The sequence below is a fragment of the Cebidichthys violaceus genome, unplaced genomic scaffold (genome assembly GCF_023349555.1).
Source record: "Cebidichthys violaceus isolate CVI_PGR_0920_01 unplaced genomic scaffold, fCebVio1.0.p SCAF_102, whole genome shotgun sequence".
NCBI classification, from domain to species: domain Eukaryota; kingdom Metazoa; phylum Chordata; class Actinopteri; order Perciformes; family Stichaeidae; genus Cebidichthys; species Cebidichthys violaceus.
This window is the reverse complement of record NW_027176266.1, coordinates 29,002-46,024: the sequence shown is the minus strand read 5'-3', so window position 1 is coordinate 46,024 and position 17,023 is coordinate 29,002. Positions and strand designations below refer to the sequence as shown.

At 42.2% G+C, this 17,023-nt stretch overlaps 2 protein-coding genes across 7 annotated transcripts in view; one reads left to right on the top strand and one right to left on the bottom strand.

Annotated features, from left to right (window-relative positions):
- Positions 1-10,958, top strand: part of stxbp1a (syntaxin binding protein 1a) — a 52,947-nt gene extending 41,989 nt beyond the window's left edge. Inside the window, exons 12-20 of one of the 2 annotated variants that reach the window (XM_068729555.1) lie at positions 57-122; positions 263-343; positions 506-644; positions 1,354-1,463; positions 1,699-1,800; positions 2,519-2,604; positions 4,413-4,567; positions 5,759-5,916; positions 9,076-9,165. In XM_068729555.1, coding sequence (XP_068585656.1) covers positions 57-122; positions 263-343; positions 506-644; positions 1,354-1,463; positions 1,699-1,800; positions 2,519-2,604; positions 4,413-4,567; positions 5,759-5,868 — 849 coding nt within the window. In that variant the 3' untranslated portion in view covers positions 5,869-5,916; positions 9,076-9,165. Of the gene's footprint in view, positions 1-56; positions 123-262; positions 344-505; positions 645-1,353; positions 1,464-1,698; positions 1,801-2,518; positions 2,605-4,412; positions 4,568-5,758; positions 5,917-9,075 lie in introns of both variants that reach the window. The other variant, XM_068729561.1, reaches the window with a different exon arrangement.
- Positions 1,795-17,023, bottom strand: part of akna (AT-hook transcription factor) — a 30,003-nt gene continuing 14,774 nt past the window's right edge. Inside the window, exons 13-25 of one of the 5 annotated variants that reach the window (XR_011105006.1) lie at positions 16,690-16,942; positions 16,280-16,386; positions 15,820-16,082; positions 15,536-15,686; positions 14,817-14,969; positions 14,529-14,662; positions 14,101-14,226; positions 13,470-13,586; positions 13,190-13,279; positions 12,907-13,042; positions 12,108-12,434; positions 11,026-11,062; positions 1,795-1,963 (exon numbers count right to left, since the gene is read on the bottom strand). Coding sequence is in view for 1 of the 5 variants with exons in the window: in XM_068729531.1 (XP_068585632.1) it covers positions 12,197-12,434; positions 12,907-13,042; positions 13,190-13,279; positions 13,470-13,586; positions 14,101-14,226; positions 14,529-14,662; positions 14,817-14,969; positions 15,536-15,686; positions 15,820-16,082; positions 16,280-16,386; positions 16,690-16,942 (1,768 nt within the window). In the remaining 4 variants the exon portion in view is untranslated. Of the gene's footprint in view, positions 1,964-11,008; positions 12,435-12,906; positions 13,043-13,189; positions 13,280-13,469; positions 13,587-14,100; positions 14,227-14,528; positions 14,663-14,816; positions 14,970-15,535; positions 15,687-15,819; positions 16,083-16,279; positions 16,387-16,689; positions 16,943-17,023 lie in introns of those variants that run through there. The other 4 variants (XR_011105003.1, XR_011105007.1, XR_011105005.1 and 1 more) reach the window with 4 other exon arrangements.

The window sequence follows — 17,023 nt, the reverse complement described above, 5'->3', positions numbered from 1 at the left end:
ATGATATCTTGCACTGATGTTGACATCGTCACACTCTTTTGCTTGTTTTTCCACAGACCACTATGAGGGATCTGTCCCAGATGCTGAAGAAGATGCCTCAGTACCAAAAGGAGCTCAGCAAGGTGTGTGTGTGTGTGTGTGTGTGTGTGTGTGTGAGAGAGAGTGTGAGTGAGTGAGTGTGAGTGAGTGAGTGTGAGTGAGTGAGTGATTTCCTGCATGTGTAAATGTGTATGCTGACCCTTGTGTCTTTCGTGTTTTTCAGTACTCCACCCATCTGCAGCTGGCTGAGGACTGCATGAAGCATTACCAGGGAACAGTGGACAAGCTGTGCCGTGTGGAACAGGTGAGAGGAAAGACTTTTGCACATGGATAAATGACAATGATTTCTGAAATGGTAAGTGAAAGTAAAATGCCTACCAATCCCAGGAAATGTGTATTTAGTGTTTTAAATGACCATTCTAAAAGACAAACGTGATATGATACCTGAGTTCTCTGTTTGTTGCAGGATCTGGCAATGGGCACGGACGCAGAGGGAGAGAAGATCAAAGACCCCATGAGGGCCATCGTGCCCATCCTGCTGGACGCCAACGTCACCACGTACGACAAGATCCGCATCATCCTGCTCTACATTTTCCTCAAGAATGGTAAGGAGGAGGTTGCAGGCAACATAAATAAATCCAATCTGAACTCTGTAAAACTCATGACATCATGTGCTGCTCTTTGTCCCTTTGTAAACACTCGGTTCATGATATCGTTTTGATTTATTAGTTCATACTGACCCACCTACTTACTGAGTAGAAGTGTTTCTTGACTTTACTTAGACCTGTTGAAATGTACAGAATGCTCAGAGTACAAATTATAAAGAAAATAAATTATAAATGGCTTTAAATTAAGAAACTAAGCAATCACTTGCAGAACAAAAGGGACAACTTCAATGCTAGTGCAACTAGTTAGGGTATAATATCTACTAGCCCGAGAATAAAATGAACTGCTACTTCACTAGTCAGCTGTTCAGTACAAGTCTGTAAAAAAATGTTTCACAGGAAACGGACACAGAAAAGACTGAGAAGGAGCCTGTAAAAACCAGGTAGCTTCTCAGGTCAGACATAGCATGACGTTTCTTCACAGCTATAATAAGCTGTTATGTATATACTGTCAACTCTGAGTTTTAATAAAATTATTTTATTTCTGCACTCCAGTTACAAAAACATGAATTCCCTTTCATCCCAGAACAAGCTGAACATATTAAATGTAAACACACACACACAGTTCATATCTTATAACGTGTGTGTGTGTGTGTGTGTGTGTGTGTGTGTGTGTGTGTGTGTGTGTGTGTGTGTGTGTGTGTGTCAGGCATTACGGAGGAGAACCTGAACAAGCTGATCCAACACGCTCAGATTCCCCCTGAGGACAGTGAGATCATCACCAACATGGCTCACCTGGGCGTCCCCATCGTCACAGATGTAAGAGCCTCACTGGGTGTTTTTTCTTTTCTTCTTCTTCTCTCCTCTCTGCTTTTTCTGTCGGTCAACAGTTGTCTACTTTCTATCATCTCCCAATACGATATATGGACCAAACGGTGTGAACGGAATCTTTCTAGACTAACACAAGAGGCATAGAGTCATTGTGTTCGTCATTTCTTTTGTCCTTTTCCCACTTTATCTCATTCACTTCCTGGTCTCTTCTTTCCCTCATTAGTCCACCCTCCGCCGAGGAAAGAAGCTGGACAGGAAGGAGCGTGTGAGCGAGCAGACCTATCAGCTGTCCCGCTGGACACCACTGGTCAAGGACATCATGGAGGTGTGTCTGAAGGGCTCAATCAGTGTTTGACTATTCTCTGTAGACAGATTCTGCATTCATATGCAGAATTTGGGTATCTGAAGCGTTCTGGTTTCCGTTTGCAGTTAGAGTAGTATTGACCAATCACATTCAAGCAGGCTTTGGTTGAATGCAGGTAAGCAGTCTGTGTAAAGAGAAGAAGACGCAGAATGCGTTGGCTGAAATGCAATCTGGGAACCCACCGGCTATCATCTGATGATGATTTAGCTTTTTATTGGTTTAAAATTAGCAGCACAAGGAAAAGGGAAGTCTTGGCCCGGATATCTGATGGCTACACAAAACCTCCAGACATATAACCCCTTGCCCCCAGAGGCTTATCAGCTGTCAGACCGATAACTAATAAGTTCTGAGATAGCTATTTGACTTATCTTGTACATCTGTGTTTCAAATAAATTATCTCTTTCCTCAAGCAAACCTTGTCAAAAACAACAATATTCATTCAAGCATATTTACTTTCCAGTTGACGTACACCCGAAACAACCAAACATCTGTTTTCCCAGCCTGGTTGGGACTATATTTAGCTCCTTATTTGTGCAAAGACAATTCTCCAATGGACCACTATGATGGAGCCACCCATGGTTGCTAGGAGACGTGACACAACTGTGAAGCCCCTATTGAAGTGTGTCTAAAGCAGACAATATTGCTGACAAAGATCTGTTGTCTTTTTGTCCCCCTGCAGGATGCTATTGATGATAAGCTGGACACCAAGCACTACCCCTACATCTCTACCCGCTCCTCTGCCTCCTTCAGCACCACTGCAGTCAGGTACACAGACGCACATACATATAGACTCTCACACAAGCACATCTCGTTGCGTCGTAAAATTATGAAGACAGAAATGGAGGTGGATCAATTGTAATTTTGGAAGGGAGATGAGTCTAACGGATCAATACTCGAGAAAAATTGAGCGCAGGGAGGCGATGCTGATGACTGTCGGGTTAGTGAGCCGTGTGCAAAGAAAGGAGGCGTGACTAGAGCTCAGATATGCTTCAACGCTTCATTCATAACGTTTACAATCAAATTCTAAATCAACGTTTGAACGTAGTGCAGCTTTTGTTTGTGTCTATTCATTCTGTTTGAGCTCGGTATTTCTGCAAAGTTGCAGATAAAGATCAGGCTACACTGATGTTATTAGTATTATACTATTTGTAGAATTAGTCTCCAGTAGTGGCTGCGTAGGATTGTTTCCGACTCCAGGGCTTTGTGAAGGCCAAAAATCTATTACAAAAAAAGATGGATGTGACCCTTTCCAAAATTCCAAATGAAGTTTTTTGGCATTTAGCCTTTTAAAAATAACAGTTTTGCTGCACTCAACAGTTTGCTCTCCCACTTGTCGCACACAAAGGGAGGCAATATTCATTAAAGAAAGTTGTATTTAATCCAATAAATCACTTTGTCAAATAAAATCCTCAATTGTATCGACAGCTAGAGCTTCAACTCAACAGAAACGTTGAATGTAAAAAAAAGTGACATTTAGTACGACCCTGCTGCATATAAGTTTTAATTAATAAAAACATCAATACAGGAAGTAACACCCGGCATTTACCAAATGAGTTTCCTCATTTTTAAACTGATTACTTTGCATCGTTTTAAATTATTGGAATCATTGAAATGATTTGCAGTCATAGGAGATGAAATGTCAGCAACATGTTATTTTCAAATTAACTTTTTTTCCTCAAAAATAAAAAAAAAAGATATCTGAAACTGCAACCCAAAATGTAAGCAAGCTGACCTGAATACAAATAATCAATATTTCCAACTCGGCTCTCATGTGAGTGTGTGTTTGTCTATGAGGGGGAGTGATGAAGCCACGTTGAGCCCTCTGATCCTGAGTCAGCATAAATCCTCTCCGGTTTCAAACTGATCTTTAGCCACCCTCACAGATACAGATACAGACCCTCCCAGCACTGACGATCATATTAGGATACATGTGGGTTAGTCAAAGGAAAGCTACGCAGACACAGATGAAACCTCCTAATGTTTGACTCCAACTCAGATTATTTGCTTTCAGTTTCCAATTAATGTGAAAATAGGCCGGTTCTGCACGCTGTCTCCCTCTGTCGCGTCAGCTCCTCTTTGGGAGGCAGACTATTTTAAATTAACAAAATACAGTGACAAAAAATGCCCCAAAATTGCCGTGCTGGTCTTTTGTTGTCATTTCCAGTTCATCTTCGGAGTCCTGAAGAAGGTTCTGAAGAGAACGAGGATGTTTTTAAGCAGCATTGTGACGCACAGATACCAAAGCTGAAGTAGCATTCTGTAGTTCTCCAACGCATTTTTCACACTATGACTCCCAACCTAACAGCAAATTCTCCTTTTTAACAAAGAGTATGAAATCTATTTATCAGCTACCTTTATCAACTCGAATCAAAGTTTCTCTGTTATCCCTTGATTGATGAACAAAAACAGCACATCTTTGTGTCCATGAAACATCCATATTTTGACTTTTTTCTCAATTCACAAAATATTGTCTTGAGAGACTTGGGTAAAACACTATTAGGATATGAAGATGAGGCAAAAACGAGCTGTGAAACTGTACTAACTTGAACCCGTTCTCCTTTCTGCCCTGGCAGTGCTCGGTACGGCCACTGGCACAAGAATAAGACTCCTGGAGAGTATCGCACTGGGCCACGCGTCATGGTCTTCATCATCGGCGGCGCGTCCTTCAGCGAGATGCGCTGCGCTTATGAGGTCACACAGGCCAATGGGAAGTGGGAGGCCGTCATTGGTGAGTAGTGCACCAGGAGGCGCCACTGAGCGCAGGCCAAGAGCAAGAAGAAGTGTTCATATTTGTAGGACGCAGCCTTGTTTTAAATCGACACACAGTGGACGTGTCTCTAAGTGGACCATTTTTTATAGAAAGCTGATAAAAGCTGCGTCCTAATTTAGGGGCCAAAGTCTTCTGAAGCATTTTCAGAGGACTGTGTGAGGTTTGACCAGCAGGTCCTCTGAGGGGCACAGAAGGACAAAGCTTCTGAAATGGAGCGAACACAAATAAAGATGGAGGGGAGGAGAAACATGACGGTAACCAGGGGAAGTGAGGTGAAAGGACAATCCAGCGCATAAAAAGAAAGCTAAAGCTCTTTACGACACATTTGACCTCGTATGAGTCTGCTGTTTTTTCTCAAAGCAGGAGGTGAAACAAATCAACTAGTCAAGGTAATGCCAGTTTTTAAGAATAACTTTCTGGAATTAAGTTACACTTTAGTGACGCAAGCCGTAAGATAATTATAAGGAAGTTTAGGTTAACTATGGTCTATATTTATTGTCATTTACTATGAATATATAAACTCCCTCTTTTAAATAAAGAGACAAATTCGGAATTGAAGTTCAGGTTTTGCAAACTGAAGCCTCCCACAGCACAGCTCATGTAGGATGGAGTAATATCCTCTTTGACTTCACCCTGATCACAAATCAAACAAGCACAGCAACCTGTGTAACGTATGTGGAAGGCGTAGCTGCAGATAGTTGTTACAACCTGCCTATTGTGTTCAATGTGTTATGTTAAAATAACCCTTCATGTTATGCCCCTGTGTACTGTTTACTGTCTTAAAGCTTTGCCAGCCAGTCTGTGTTATAAATGGGAAAGTGTCTTGTTAGTTTTCGTTGTGCTCTGCTTCAGCTGTTGTCTTAAAAACGACTGTTGTCTTTTAAATTGCAGCCACGCCATGTCTTTTTCTGTGTGTTTCTTTGTTTGTGCAACATGGCAAGTGTGTGTGTGTGTGTGTGTGTGTGTGTGTGTGTGTGTGTGTGTGTGTGTGTGTGTGTGTGTGTGTGTGTGTGTGTGTGTGTGTGTGTTTACTGTACGACAATGTTTTTTTTTTTTTTTTTTTAACCCTTTTGTTTTTGGAGCGAGTGGGGAAGGGGGCGTGGCATGTGCTGAGAGACGAGTGGTGAAGCCGCCTCTGTTCCTCCACAGGTGCCACCCACATGCTCACCCCCACCAAATTCTTATCGGACCTGCAGCACCCCGACTTCCGAGAGTCCACTAGGGTGTCCTTTGAGGACGCAGAACCCACAGCCGAGTGAGGCAGAGAGAGATTGGGAGGGAGGGAGAGAGAAATCACACTGAAAAAAGTAAAGGCAGCCGCACAAAGAAGCCCTTTCTGAACCTTCGCAGCACAAGGGCTTCCTCCTTGTTCCTCCTTCTTTGAACACTCAGTACTGTTTTATGTAACTCCACCCGCCTCCTCCCCGTGTCCCTCAGGGATGGGCAACCCCCGACTTTTCCTCAACGCATGGACCGCTCCATCAGGCCCTAGTCCCTGTACACACAGCTAGCCAATCAGAACAGTAGTCCTGCTATTCAGTCAGGTGTATCCTGTCTGTTGTCCCTACAGGGAGGCTGAATCCAAACGTCTGACCACAGTCCAAATCCACAACTCACTGAGTTAGCGAGAGGCCACGTTTAGACTCCCTGCAGACTTCTAGAAAGAGCGCTTAAGGGTGTAGACATTACCTGCTGATTGAATGCCTACATTGCGAATATGAATACAATGCTCATGAGACATTAATTGCATCCTAAAATCTATTTAACAATATATTGTAGAAACATACAGTAGATACAGGTAAGATAAGATGCAGCAAAAGACAGTCTTATGTTGCATTGCAGTCTTCTAAGTACATATGGCCAAAGAACATGAGGGCCCAGTATGGAGGGTCCTCAAGTCCAGAGGGTGGACATTTGGATGGATTCAGCCCAAGTAAAGTCTGTGCTGAAGAGCGGCCATGTCTGAGGGGGTCGTGACCCCATCCCTGCTGCCTCCTCCCATCATCTCAGCTGGGTGGATTAAATCGCCCCTCGACAGCCACCCAAAGGCCCCTTGAGCCTGTTGAACACTCCAGATTTAATCTACCCCCGAGATCCATCTTTATCAGTTTTTACTGTCTGATTATTTTTCTAATTAACCCTTCGCAAAGACAATCACCTTGATTTGTCACTGGTTTTTCCACATAAGGACAGGTCCTTGACTTGATGTTGGATTTCAAAGAAGGATCCTCTCCTCTTTCCCTTGTGGTTTTTTTTTTCTTTTGACTACCAGTCCTCTGACTTTGTCCACGTCACTTTCTCACAGCCCACCATCACATGCTCACATGGCTCGTCCGCAGAGGGGTCATGATATCACTTTCAGGGCGCTGACGCAAAAGGGCAATTTTGGGGCAACATAGATGGGGAAACAGCCAGGTAACCATAATTGCTTCAGAAAAATTCAAGATGCCCAAAAAGTTGCTCTTTGTGTCTGGGCTTATATGATGACTCTCTGCTGACAGTCTGCGAATGTAGCAATGTTCCACCTGATATGCTTTAGCAACCAAATACAAAGGTAAAGATGCAACTAATCCACCCCTCCCCTAATACAGGACTCTTCATTTCTTCTGAAACTCATTTTTCACACCAGTCACTAGCAGACTATTAGTTTTACTTTGATACAGAATCAAATACTACATTCTAAAGAACCTGTGTATAACTAAAACACGCTCTTAAAAACTTGTAAACACTTAACATATTGTATTGTTGTTGGCTCTTAATGTGCGATCTACATTCAGATGCACACAATGATAGATGCATTTTTCAGTTTTGGCCATTGTAATATTTTTTTAAATGATTAGCGATGCTATTTGTGAACACTTATTCGACCACTAAAGATTGCGTAGTGTAGTCCTGCGTATCCATCTCATGCCTAACTAATCTGCTAAAGCAATATCGTTTACAAACCGTTTGGTTTTATGGTTTCCTCTGTAAGCAGCTCTCACCATTAGCAGTATGGCCGCCCCCCCCTCATACTGCTGCATTCAACACTTTCCTGAGCAAAATGGCCATCACTTACTAAAACAAGTCTTTGTTTTTGTTATGCTATTTTGGTCTTAGCCTAGCCATGTACAATGATTTAGTGGCGTTGGAGATCGACGTCACAGTGTTGTGTTTCTGGGGCAAAAAGGCTCACGAAGCTCTGTGTTTGGGGAACAGCAGAGAAGCAGGCGAGGCCAGTCCGACGTTTACCTCTGTGGCCCACACTAAACCCCCCCCCCCCCCCCCCCTCTCACCATAACGACCATACTCGAGATGGGCTTGCCTCCTTCTCTTCTGTTTTTAAATTCCTCCAGTTCCTATTCTGACCCCTCACAGGGTCAAGTTTATTTTACCATAGATGAACGTCTTTGAGGTAATCAAACCAAACTGGAGGAAACATGCAGCTTTGCAACAGAAACAAACCAATGTAGGTCAAATACTGTTGACAATGTTACGTAAGGAGTAAATCAAATGTTTTGTTTGTCTTATTTATGATAAAGAAAGTTTGAAAAATTTTAATTTGGCAAAGCGACAAATTTGTCAAAAAATTTGCTTTACTCCAGTCTAGCACCGCTAAAAGTTTCACAATGTCTGAAATGTGTCTTCAGCTGTCACAACAGTTCATCTGTGTTGGTAGAGTTACTGAGTTTCACATTTTCATTCATATTCATGTAAGACGATATGCTGGTTTGGGGTTTCATGACATAAGAACTCTTGTTTTTTTTTAGTTCACGGCAGTGGATCTGATCTGTGTACCTCCATATTGTTCAGCTGCATGTAATTTAACATGGCTTCATGAGTTTGTATGTTTGTAGAGTGAAGTACTCAAGAGTATTAGTCAGAGGTGGAGGATGTTTACATGGTACTTTACAAAGAAATCAGGATTAAAACATTTTAAATATAAAATATATGGATCATTGGAGATAAGAAAATTGAAGTAAAACAGCAAAACTAGCATAAGTCATGCTAGTTTTGGCGACTAAATGTTTATTTACAGGCTAACAAAAGTCTCTTTTAAGTCTTTAGGACAATCAAAAATATTCATATTTTGGAGATGAAGGATTTTGCCCAACCTACAGCGAGAAGCTATTTTATGACCTCTTCTGTTAAATTAGTAACTAGAAACTGCAGCTCAAGATGAATGTAGTGAAATAAAGAGTACAAAGTATCCCTCTGAAATACAAACAGTCTGATTGGAAATACTCAAAGTACTTGGTTAACTCCCACCTTTAACTTTTCATCCATTTTAACCTGCTGGCTAATTGATTATGATTTTATGACATTGGGTTGCTCAGCGCTTCTATCTTTGCTTTCAACATTATGTGGGAGTTTGCTCATCTAGAGTAGGCATTCGTAGCAAGAGCTGAAAACACATTTTGTATCCATTTCCCTCCAAACGTGCAGATCTAACGCTCTGTGTGTGTTTTATGAATGTGTGTCTCCAGGATCGACCCACATCTTCACCCCCACCAGCCTGCTGGAGCAGCTCAAGGCCATGAACAAACCAGACGAGGAAGTTACAAGCTAAAATCCTCCAATCACATCTCTCTCCTCTTTACATTAACCCTTCTACCCATCCTACCTCTGTATCCTTCCCTACATTGTGTATGCATCCTGCTTGAGAAGAAAAAGACCTCTAAGATGATAAAAAAAAAATATATATGATGTATCAAAGAATAACATTGTTGCAAGTATTCCCACGTTTTACAATGGATGCAACTAAATGAACTCATTTAAAAAGGTTTAAATATCTGAACAGAAGGCCATTTAAAGTACCAAAATGTAATATTGTATGCTATGACACCTGTGCAAAGGTAGACATTTTCTCTCGTTTGTTCCTTTTGAGTTTCCTACTTGGGGTGAGTTTTAATGGAAGCGGGTCGAGTAGGGATGTGTCGTTTGAGAGGTTGATCTTGTAAAATTTATCATATCGGTCAACATGCAATACATATAAAAATATATTCATCAGAGAGGAGTTCCCCCTGCCCGTTTGAGATGTTCGTATACAGTAGCATGCTTGGACTTGTGTGGACTGTTAATGTGTTTGTATCCATTGTGGACGTTCTGGAAGCCGCAGAGTTAGCACTTAGCTTTTTCCCTAAGATGTTGAGCTTGAATACTTCACCGAAAACCTTTTGTTTTGAGTATCTCTTTGAAACCACTCCTGACGCGCTGTTCACTACTCAACGGTTCATCTGTAAACACCGCTGCCTGCTCATTAGGTAAAACTATAGCAATGTAAATCTAATGCATTCTACTCATTAATACTTAGTCTAATGTAACATAAATAAATAGGGTGGATAGATTAACAGTTAGTATGCAAAAGCAGCACAAACTGCACTGCTGTGGAGTGGTTAAGATACTTTATTGAAAAAAAAAAGTTTGCTAATGAGCAAGCTACGCACGTTGACACACCCACCGAGACTAGCAAAGTTTGTCTGCTCGGGGGTGTCGTACTCAAAGCATACATTTTTGTTGAAGTATTTGTGTAAAAAGAAAAAAAAACGCTTGGTGGAGCATTGGACAGAGAAACCGCTCTGTAAAAAGCCAGAACCATCCCTCCTCTGCCTGCCGAGACTGTAAAGTATTTACTTGCCACAACCTTTTCCTTTCTCCGGAGAAACTTCACGTTTTAATGTCGAAATGCTTGCTGATATTTAATGAAATTTTAAAAAGGGCCAGTTGTATTTCAGTATTGTATCCTGTCAGATTTAAGTCTTATCATCGGTTAGTAATGATGTTTAATTGGGCCATGCACTGAGTAGTGTTGTGTATTTGTCATATGTTGCTGTTTTAGCGTCTCACTGTTGACTGGTAATATTTCTGACTGTGACGTAGTGAAACTTTTCCTTTAAAACATGTCAATGTGAAGCCGCCGTGTTTGTGACGTTTTAGCTGTTAGTGGTCAACTGGGAAAATAACTAATATCTATCATTTCTTTGCCTGTTTCCTCCTCTGGTGCAATGTAAACTCTTCAATTGTGACTGGCTTTGCAAAAAATAACTTACATCCACCCTTTTCTTTTATTTCCTCCCTTTCCTGGCCAAACAAGTTGTATATTGCACTATAATGCGTTTCTGTGATGCAAACGCTTGACTGTGTTCATTTTTTTCTATTATAATTTGCTGTTGTATAGGGTTTACTCTGTCAAATCAATTGATTTATATTCAAAATTATTTATCAGAGGAAAAAATAATAGTGATGCATTAGTCTGTCCTAAAACTGTTTAACTTATTGGGATTGTATGTTTGCGAGTGTTGAAGCACAAACAATACTTCCATGTGTACTTAATATGTACTAAGGCTGTCTAATAAATTGGCTTCCATTACATTTTACTCTTTTTTTCCCCATCTCCTGAACAGTGAAGTAGAGTGAAAGCAAGTGTTAATTTGTACCTTTATTTGGGTCTTTAGGGTCAACTGAAAAGATTCCCTGCAAAATATTAAAAAAGACCAACAGTTTAAAAACACTAGTACAAAGAAATTACCAAAAAACAGAATTCACTTAACGTCCACAGATCTAAGGTATATTTGTACCAAATACAATTCATAAATTATCTGTAAAAATAGTTCAATATTCCTCTGTATGTGTTGTAAAAAGATGGATCCACACCAGTCATTGCAGCGCTGGTGTGTGAGTGATCGATCGCCATACAGCTGCTCAGTTACAGTACACTTGTTTGGCTCAGAGTCACAATTACAAGCATGTGATAAAACACTGTACAAAAGTTCAGGATAAAACCCCCAGTTTAAAATGCATAGAATACAAAATAAATAAATAGAAGCTGACTCATTTTGAGGATATCCAGCATCTCGGTCCACACGACAACGAGCTTTGACCATTTACAAAATAGATCCGCGATGGTCTCCTGTAAGACCATCCGAAAGTAACTCAACCACAACAGCTGCAATGAGCAAGTGCATCATATTTACAGCACAAGATGCTGCTGTATCAACAAGGGGACCAAAAGTTTAGGCAGCAACTAATACAACTTATTTCTACAAACTAGAATATATATTTTTTAAAGCATATGATTAATAAAGAGTTATTTATTGATCATGTGACTATGACTAATATTAACGGCCATTTCAAAACAGCTGTAACTTCTCATGTCCAAAGATGAAGAGATGAATTACTTTCAATAGATATTAAAAAAATCAACATGTTGACAAAACTGATTTACAGTACTTCTACATCTTTTGAAATCATTAATATGACTGCTAAAGAAACTAACTTTGTGTTTGGTGACGACACCATTGGTCGGGACAGCATTACCAGCAGTGACCACCGATAGCCACTAGCTAGCCAGTAGGGCAAACCCACTGAGACGTGACTTCATTCTCTACTAAGGAAGAAGTTGCAAACTGTTTCTTTACGTAGCAAAAAGCCGAATGTCATATAGTGAACCTTTTAAAAGATGCAGTATCCAAACATAGGACCCAAAGAAAAGTTACAAAGAAGAGGACATTTGATTTACCTGGTCCTGCACTCACTCCCTTCAGCTCCTGTTGCCAGCCTCAGGTTACTCTTGCTCAGGCTATGCTGCCTGTGAGGTGAGTGAGCAGACTAGTAGCTGCAGGACTGAGTCAGGAGCTGCTGGTATTGCACTCCAGTAGCCAGAGAGCGAGCCATGTGTCCAGAGGTATGTTTCATGTGGCGAGCTGCTCTGATGGCTCTGTTCAGAGAGGTGTCCACGGAGTGCTGCTCGTCAGAGGACTGGAAGCGCCTTGTCCTCCCCCTGCGACCTCTGACCCCTGAAGGTGTGCTGTGGCTAGGAGACACGTAGAGGGGCGATGAGTAAAACCTGAACAGGGTAAGATTCATAACAAAAAAATATATCTGAACTTTTAAACAAACAGTGCACAAGTTTGTGTACAAGTACAACAAACAAATTCAGTTTTCTCTTGTACTGATGGAAAGTTTCTTTCTGTGAAGTATAATTGACAGTTTGACATCTTTTAGCCAACATATTCTAACTTCTCTATGTCCTTATTGCTTTGCATTATTGGTCATTAGTATTACAGTGACTTTATTTTGGTATTTTCACCCTATGTTTGTAGTATGTACTGTAAGAGGGCCTCAGCTTCTGCATATATTAAAAAAAATAATTAGGAATTTACCTCATACAAACCCACTTGAAATATACATTTAAGTTTGTCAACCACAGGTGACTTTCTGCAAAAAGCTTTCTTTTTAGGCTCTTATTTTCTTTTAACAATAATTATCTGTTTCAGCCTAATGGACACTTCATCATGTGTGTGTGTAAGGTTGCTTACAGAAGTGGTGGCGTGAACACTGGCATGCAGTGCAACAGTGCAGGAGGAGCTGCAAAGTGTCTGCTCCTCACAGCTCTATCCAGGGGACACGGGCGGCAGCTTGTGTGTGTGGGTGAGTCTGAAACTCTGCGACAGTCTGTGAATCACAGGCCAAGTCAGCAGCTCCACTAACACTTCACAGAACTTGTGCTGCTTGTACTGAACAACAAACTCAGATTTTGACAAGTCATGCATTACATCAAGCACTTAAAAGCATCACAGCTTTGGTCACATGGTCTCTAACCTGGCTCAGTGCTTCTGGAGGGTTCAGGGCGTCCACAGAGAGGACAGCAACGACAGCAATAGGAGTGGGCCGGCTCTCTGTCGCCACCAACTGGCACGGAGAGAAAGAAACAAGCGAGCAGCACAATAAATGAGGACAAAACGTCAACGCTGGTGTTAAATGATAAAAAAGTGGATTCCACCCGCTTTGTTTTGACTCGACTTTCTTTGCATTCAGGCAAACACACAGAAGGAAAGACAAAAGAAAAATGTGCTGCACGGGATGAAAGGAGCCTCCTTACTTTCAGATCGCCCTTGGTGACGTGACAAACACTGAGGACAAAGAGGAGCTCGACGCCCTCTGCTGTCGGGTTCATCTGCTGGTTCAGACACCGGTTCAGACACACCAAGGCGCTGCCCTGCAACACACATGCAGAAACACTCAGCAGCGCGGTATGTGCATCTGTAATACATCGAATACAACACTTTGTTTTTTATTGTTAAACATCAGTGTTGACATGAATCACAATTTCTGTGTGTCTATGGAAATATAAGGGATAGTATTTGGAAGCTGGTGACGGCAGGAGAGACTGAAGTAAGCTATAAAAGGCTTGTAATGACAAAAGCTCTGTACATAGAGAGTTTTGTATGGTTAGGACATTCTACAGAGGCTGTACTGTCTGCTGCTCAATACAGCCATGTGGCCTAGCAAGCAATTACAAAAGGGAAACCACTGCATCACAATGAAATAAAGCTATGGCTGTTCTGAGCTGCTTCCACAGGGCACAGGGTTGCACTGACTACATGCTCTTCAAATCCTGTAACAACGTCACTGTCGACATGTCTACACTTTAATTTGCTCAGTCACAAAAGGTTAATCTGGGTTGGACTATCAGCTAAGAATGTCTGCAGTAGAGGGATGCACGTTCTTACTGGGGTGTGTTCTGCTGCGGACAGTATTTGTGTGTGAACAGCAGCTGTCTGGTGCTGCAGTGGATGTTTGAGTACACCTGGACACCAGAGGCTGAGGATTGGGTGAAGAGGGCTCTGAACCTGTCACTGAATACAAAAATATGACATGTATTAATTCAGAATTTTCAAAAAAATTGTACCTACACATTTATGCACAAATCAACAGTTGAATACATGTTTTCTATGCAATTTAATCATTGTACACACACATTTCGTTGGGTTCCTGTGCATTATTGTCTTTGAATCAAATCCTGAGTATGACTAAATGTAATGCATTACAATTTATATAGCATTACTGCATGCTAGTATGTGCATACATTTGGATTATACAACATCTTTCAAGCAAAATTCTGAATTTAAGGATCAAGTTTAAATTCAGGTCAATTTACAGATGTCCAGTTGTGGTTTTTGTGCAGAAGGTGGTCTCCTCCTTGTTGTTCGTCTCAGTGTCGACTCCTCATCCTCATCATCCGGCCGTCTGTCTCTTCTTCCACTGCTGACATCACCCCATTGCTCCCCAGGCCTAAGCAATGAAAGAAGACTAAATTAAGTACAAGCAGAAACATTAGGTGCACTGTTTATGTGTACATATAAGGCTAGCTATAAGCTCTGTCCTGTTGCTTAACTCTGCAGACTAACAGCAGGTGGACGGTGTGGTTACACAGATAAAAACAAACCTGAAGCGAGGTGGAGAGGTGTTGCGGTGAGTGTAGTTCTCCTGAGCTGAAGCAGCTGCTCTCACAGAGCTCAGAGGCGTCTTATTTCTCACACAGCTTTCGAGTCTCTCCCTCAGTCTGGTCACCTCGGCCTGCAGCCTCTGGATCGCATCACTAAAAACCACAAAAGATGTGCAAAAAATAAATAAAATCACATGAGCCAATCTAGCTGGAGGTCATGTTTGCATTTAGTACATATGATTAGTTATTGTCACCCCCACAGCTATCCAAAGTCAAACAGTAGTAAAAGTGACCACTGAAGTGCTGCATTGTGAAAATAAATTGCCAGCAAGTATCTATAAAGGTGTCAGTCCAAACGTGTGTACACACACACACACACACACACACACACACACACACACACACACACACACACACACACACGCGCGCTTTGAAAAGAGTCATGCAACACCACACCATGCAGGAATCAATCCAGAGTACCTCCTAATATGCAACCACATTCAATAGCAGCCGATTCTGTAATCAAATACATAAAAGAATATGATGGAAAAATTATGTTTAATGATGTTGCTGGGTAAACCTACAGGAGATTAAAAACAAATTTCAGGAAATAACTGACACTATTTTCATTCGTCAGGGATCATTGCTCTGCAGGGAGACATACACCTGGCCATGTTTGCACAGCTATCGCCATAGCAGCGGCTGCGACACACACTTACTTGCGATTCGCCGCCTGACTGGAGCTCAGCGCACTGAGAGAATCGTCATGGTGATGCCTTCCAGCGGGGGAAGAGCTCGGGCTGGAGTTGTGGAGGGAATTGATAGATTCTGTGTCCTGGTCCCTCTGTCTGTCTTCAGACGCAGTGTGAGCTGCAGAGGAGGACAACAAGTTAAATACACAATGAAAGAAACCGCTAATGAATAAGAGTAAGAACACAGTAAGAGGATAACAGGACCACATTAGTATTAGCAACAATCTGAAGGACAGAACTTTGAGACTCACATCTGTCACTTTCCAACCCAAACTCACTGGTCCCACTGTCGGTCCGGGTTTGCTCTGTGTGACGGACGCAGCGCTGTGGGGAGCAGGAGTAAGTGCGTCTCCTCTGCCCTTGTCTGGTTCTCCTCTGCTGGTCACGGTTGAGCTGAGAGTCACTTCTGGGCTCCATAGCCACGTGACTGTGTGACGATGATGAAGCAGGAGAGGGAACTGAGACTGGGCCTATGTGAGGATTACCCGGGTTCGCCATCCGAGGCCCTGAAACACTGTCGCAGAATAGAAGAATATTCAAAACGTGCAGAAAACACAACAGGAATAGGAGACTCAGGGGCTGTAGAGATGTAGGGCCAAACATCAGTATGCTGTGTACATGTAGAACACGGGTGGGGGATGGCATGGAAGGGACAATTTATTGTGCAGTAAATTTGTGTGGAGGGACAGAGGTAGTGATGGACTTTCTCACCTCTCTGAGGCCCTCTGGTGGAGAGGACTGGAAGCTGCTGCAGGAGTCAGCCGGCTGCTCTCTGAACAGACGAACCCACTGTCCGTCTCCGGAGAGACGATCCCATCCTGGTCAACACAACACAGAACAAAGATTATGCACCGTGTAGCTCTACACATTCTAGATGTAGATGTAGCATGTTTGAAGGCAAAAATAAGGTTTTATGCATCACCGGTGATCTTTATCTCAATTCAATAAGCAATTGCTAAGCATGTATCAGTGCATGTCAGCTGATTGTCTAGTGGCTTAAAGGTACTTGGGAGCTCAGTGCTTTGGCTTTTAAAACAACTCTCCACATTTGTGACTAAACTCAATGTAGCATCAATGACAGGCTGGTATTTCACCCTGGCAGATGGCAAAATAAAACTGACCTGAGAAAGCACTCCGCTGCTCCCAGTTTGGAGTTTGGAGTTCCTCTTTCCCAATGCTGTAATCTCTCCCAGACTGCTCAGACTGCTGCTGTGGGACTTCCCCACCTCTAACCTCCTTCTGCTACTGAGAGGATGAAGAGGATGGAGTGTGGTGGACTGGCTGGAGGCCCTGCGTGAAGGAGAACTGGACCTGCTGGCTTGCTGTTTGATGGTGCGAACAGGAGCCGAGTCCAGATGGTCCGATTTGTCTTTCCTGTCAACAGAGAAGTGCGGCGAAATTCAGTCCAGCGACTGAAATTAGCTTCCCCTCGAAAATAGGTTGGTAATATTTCAC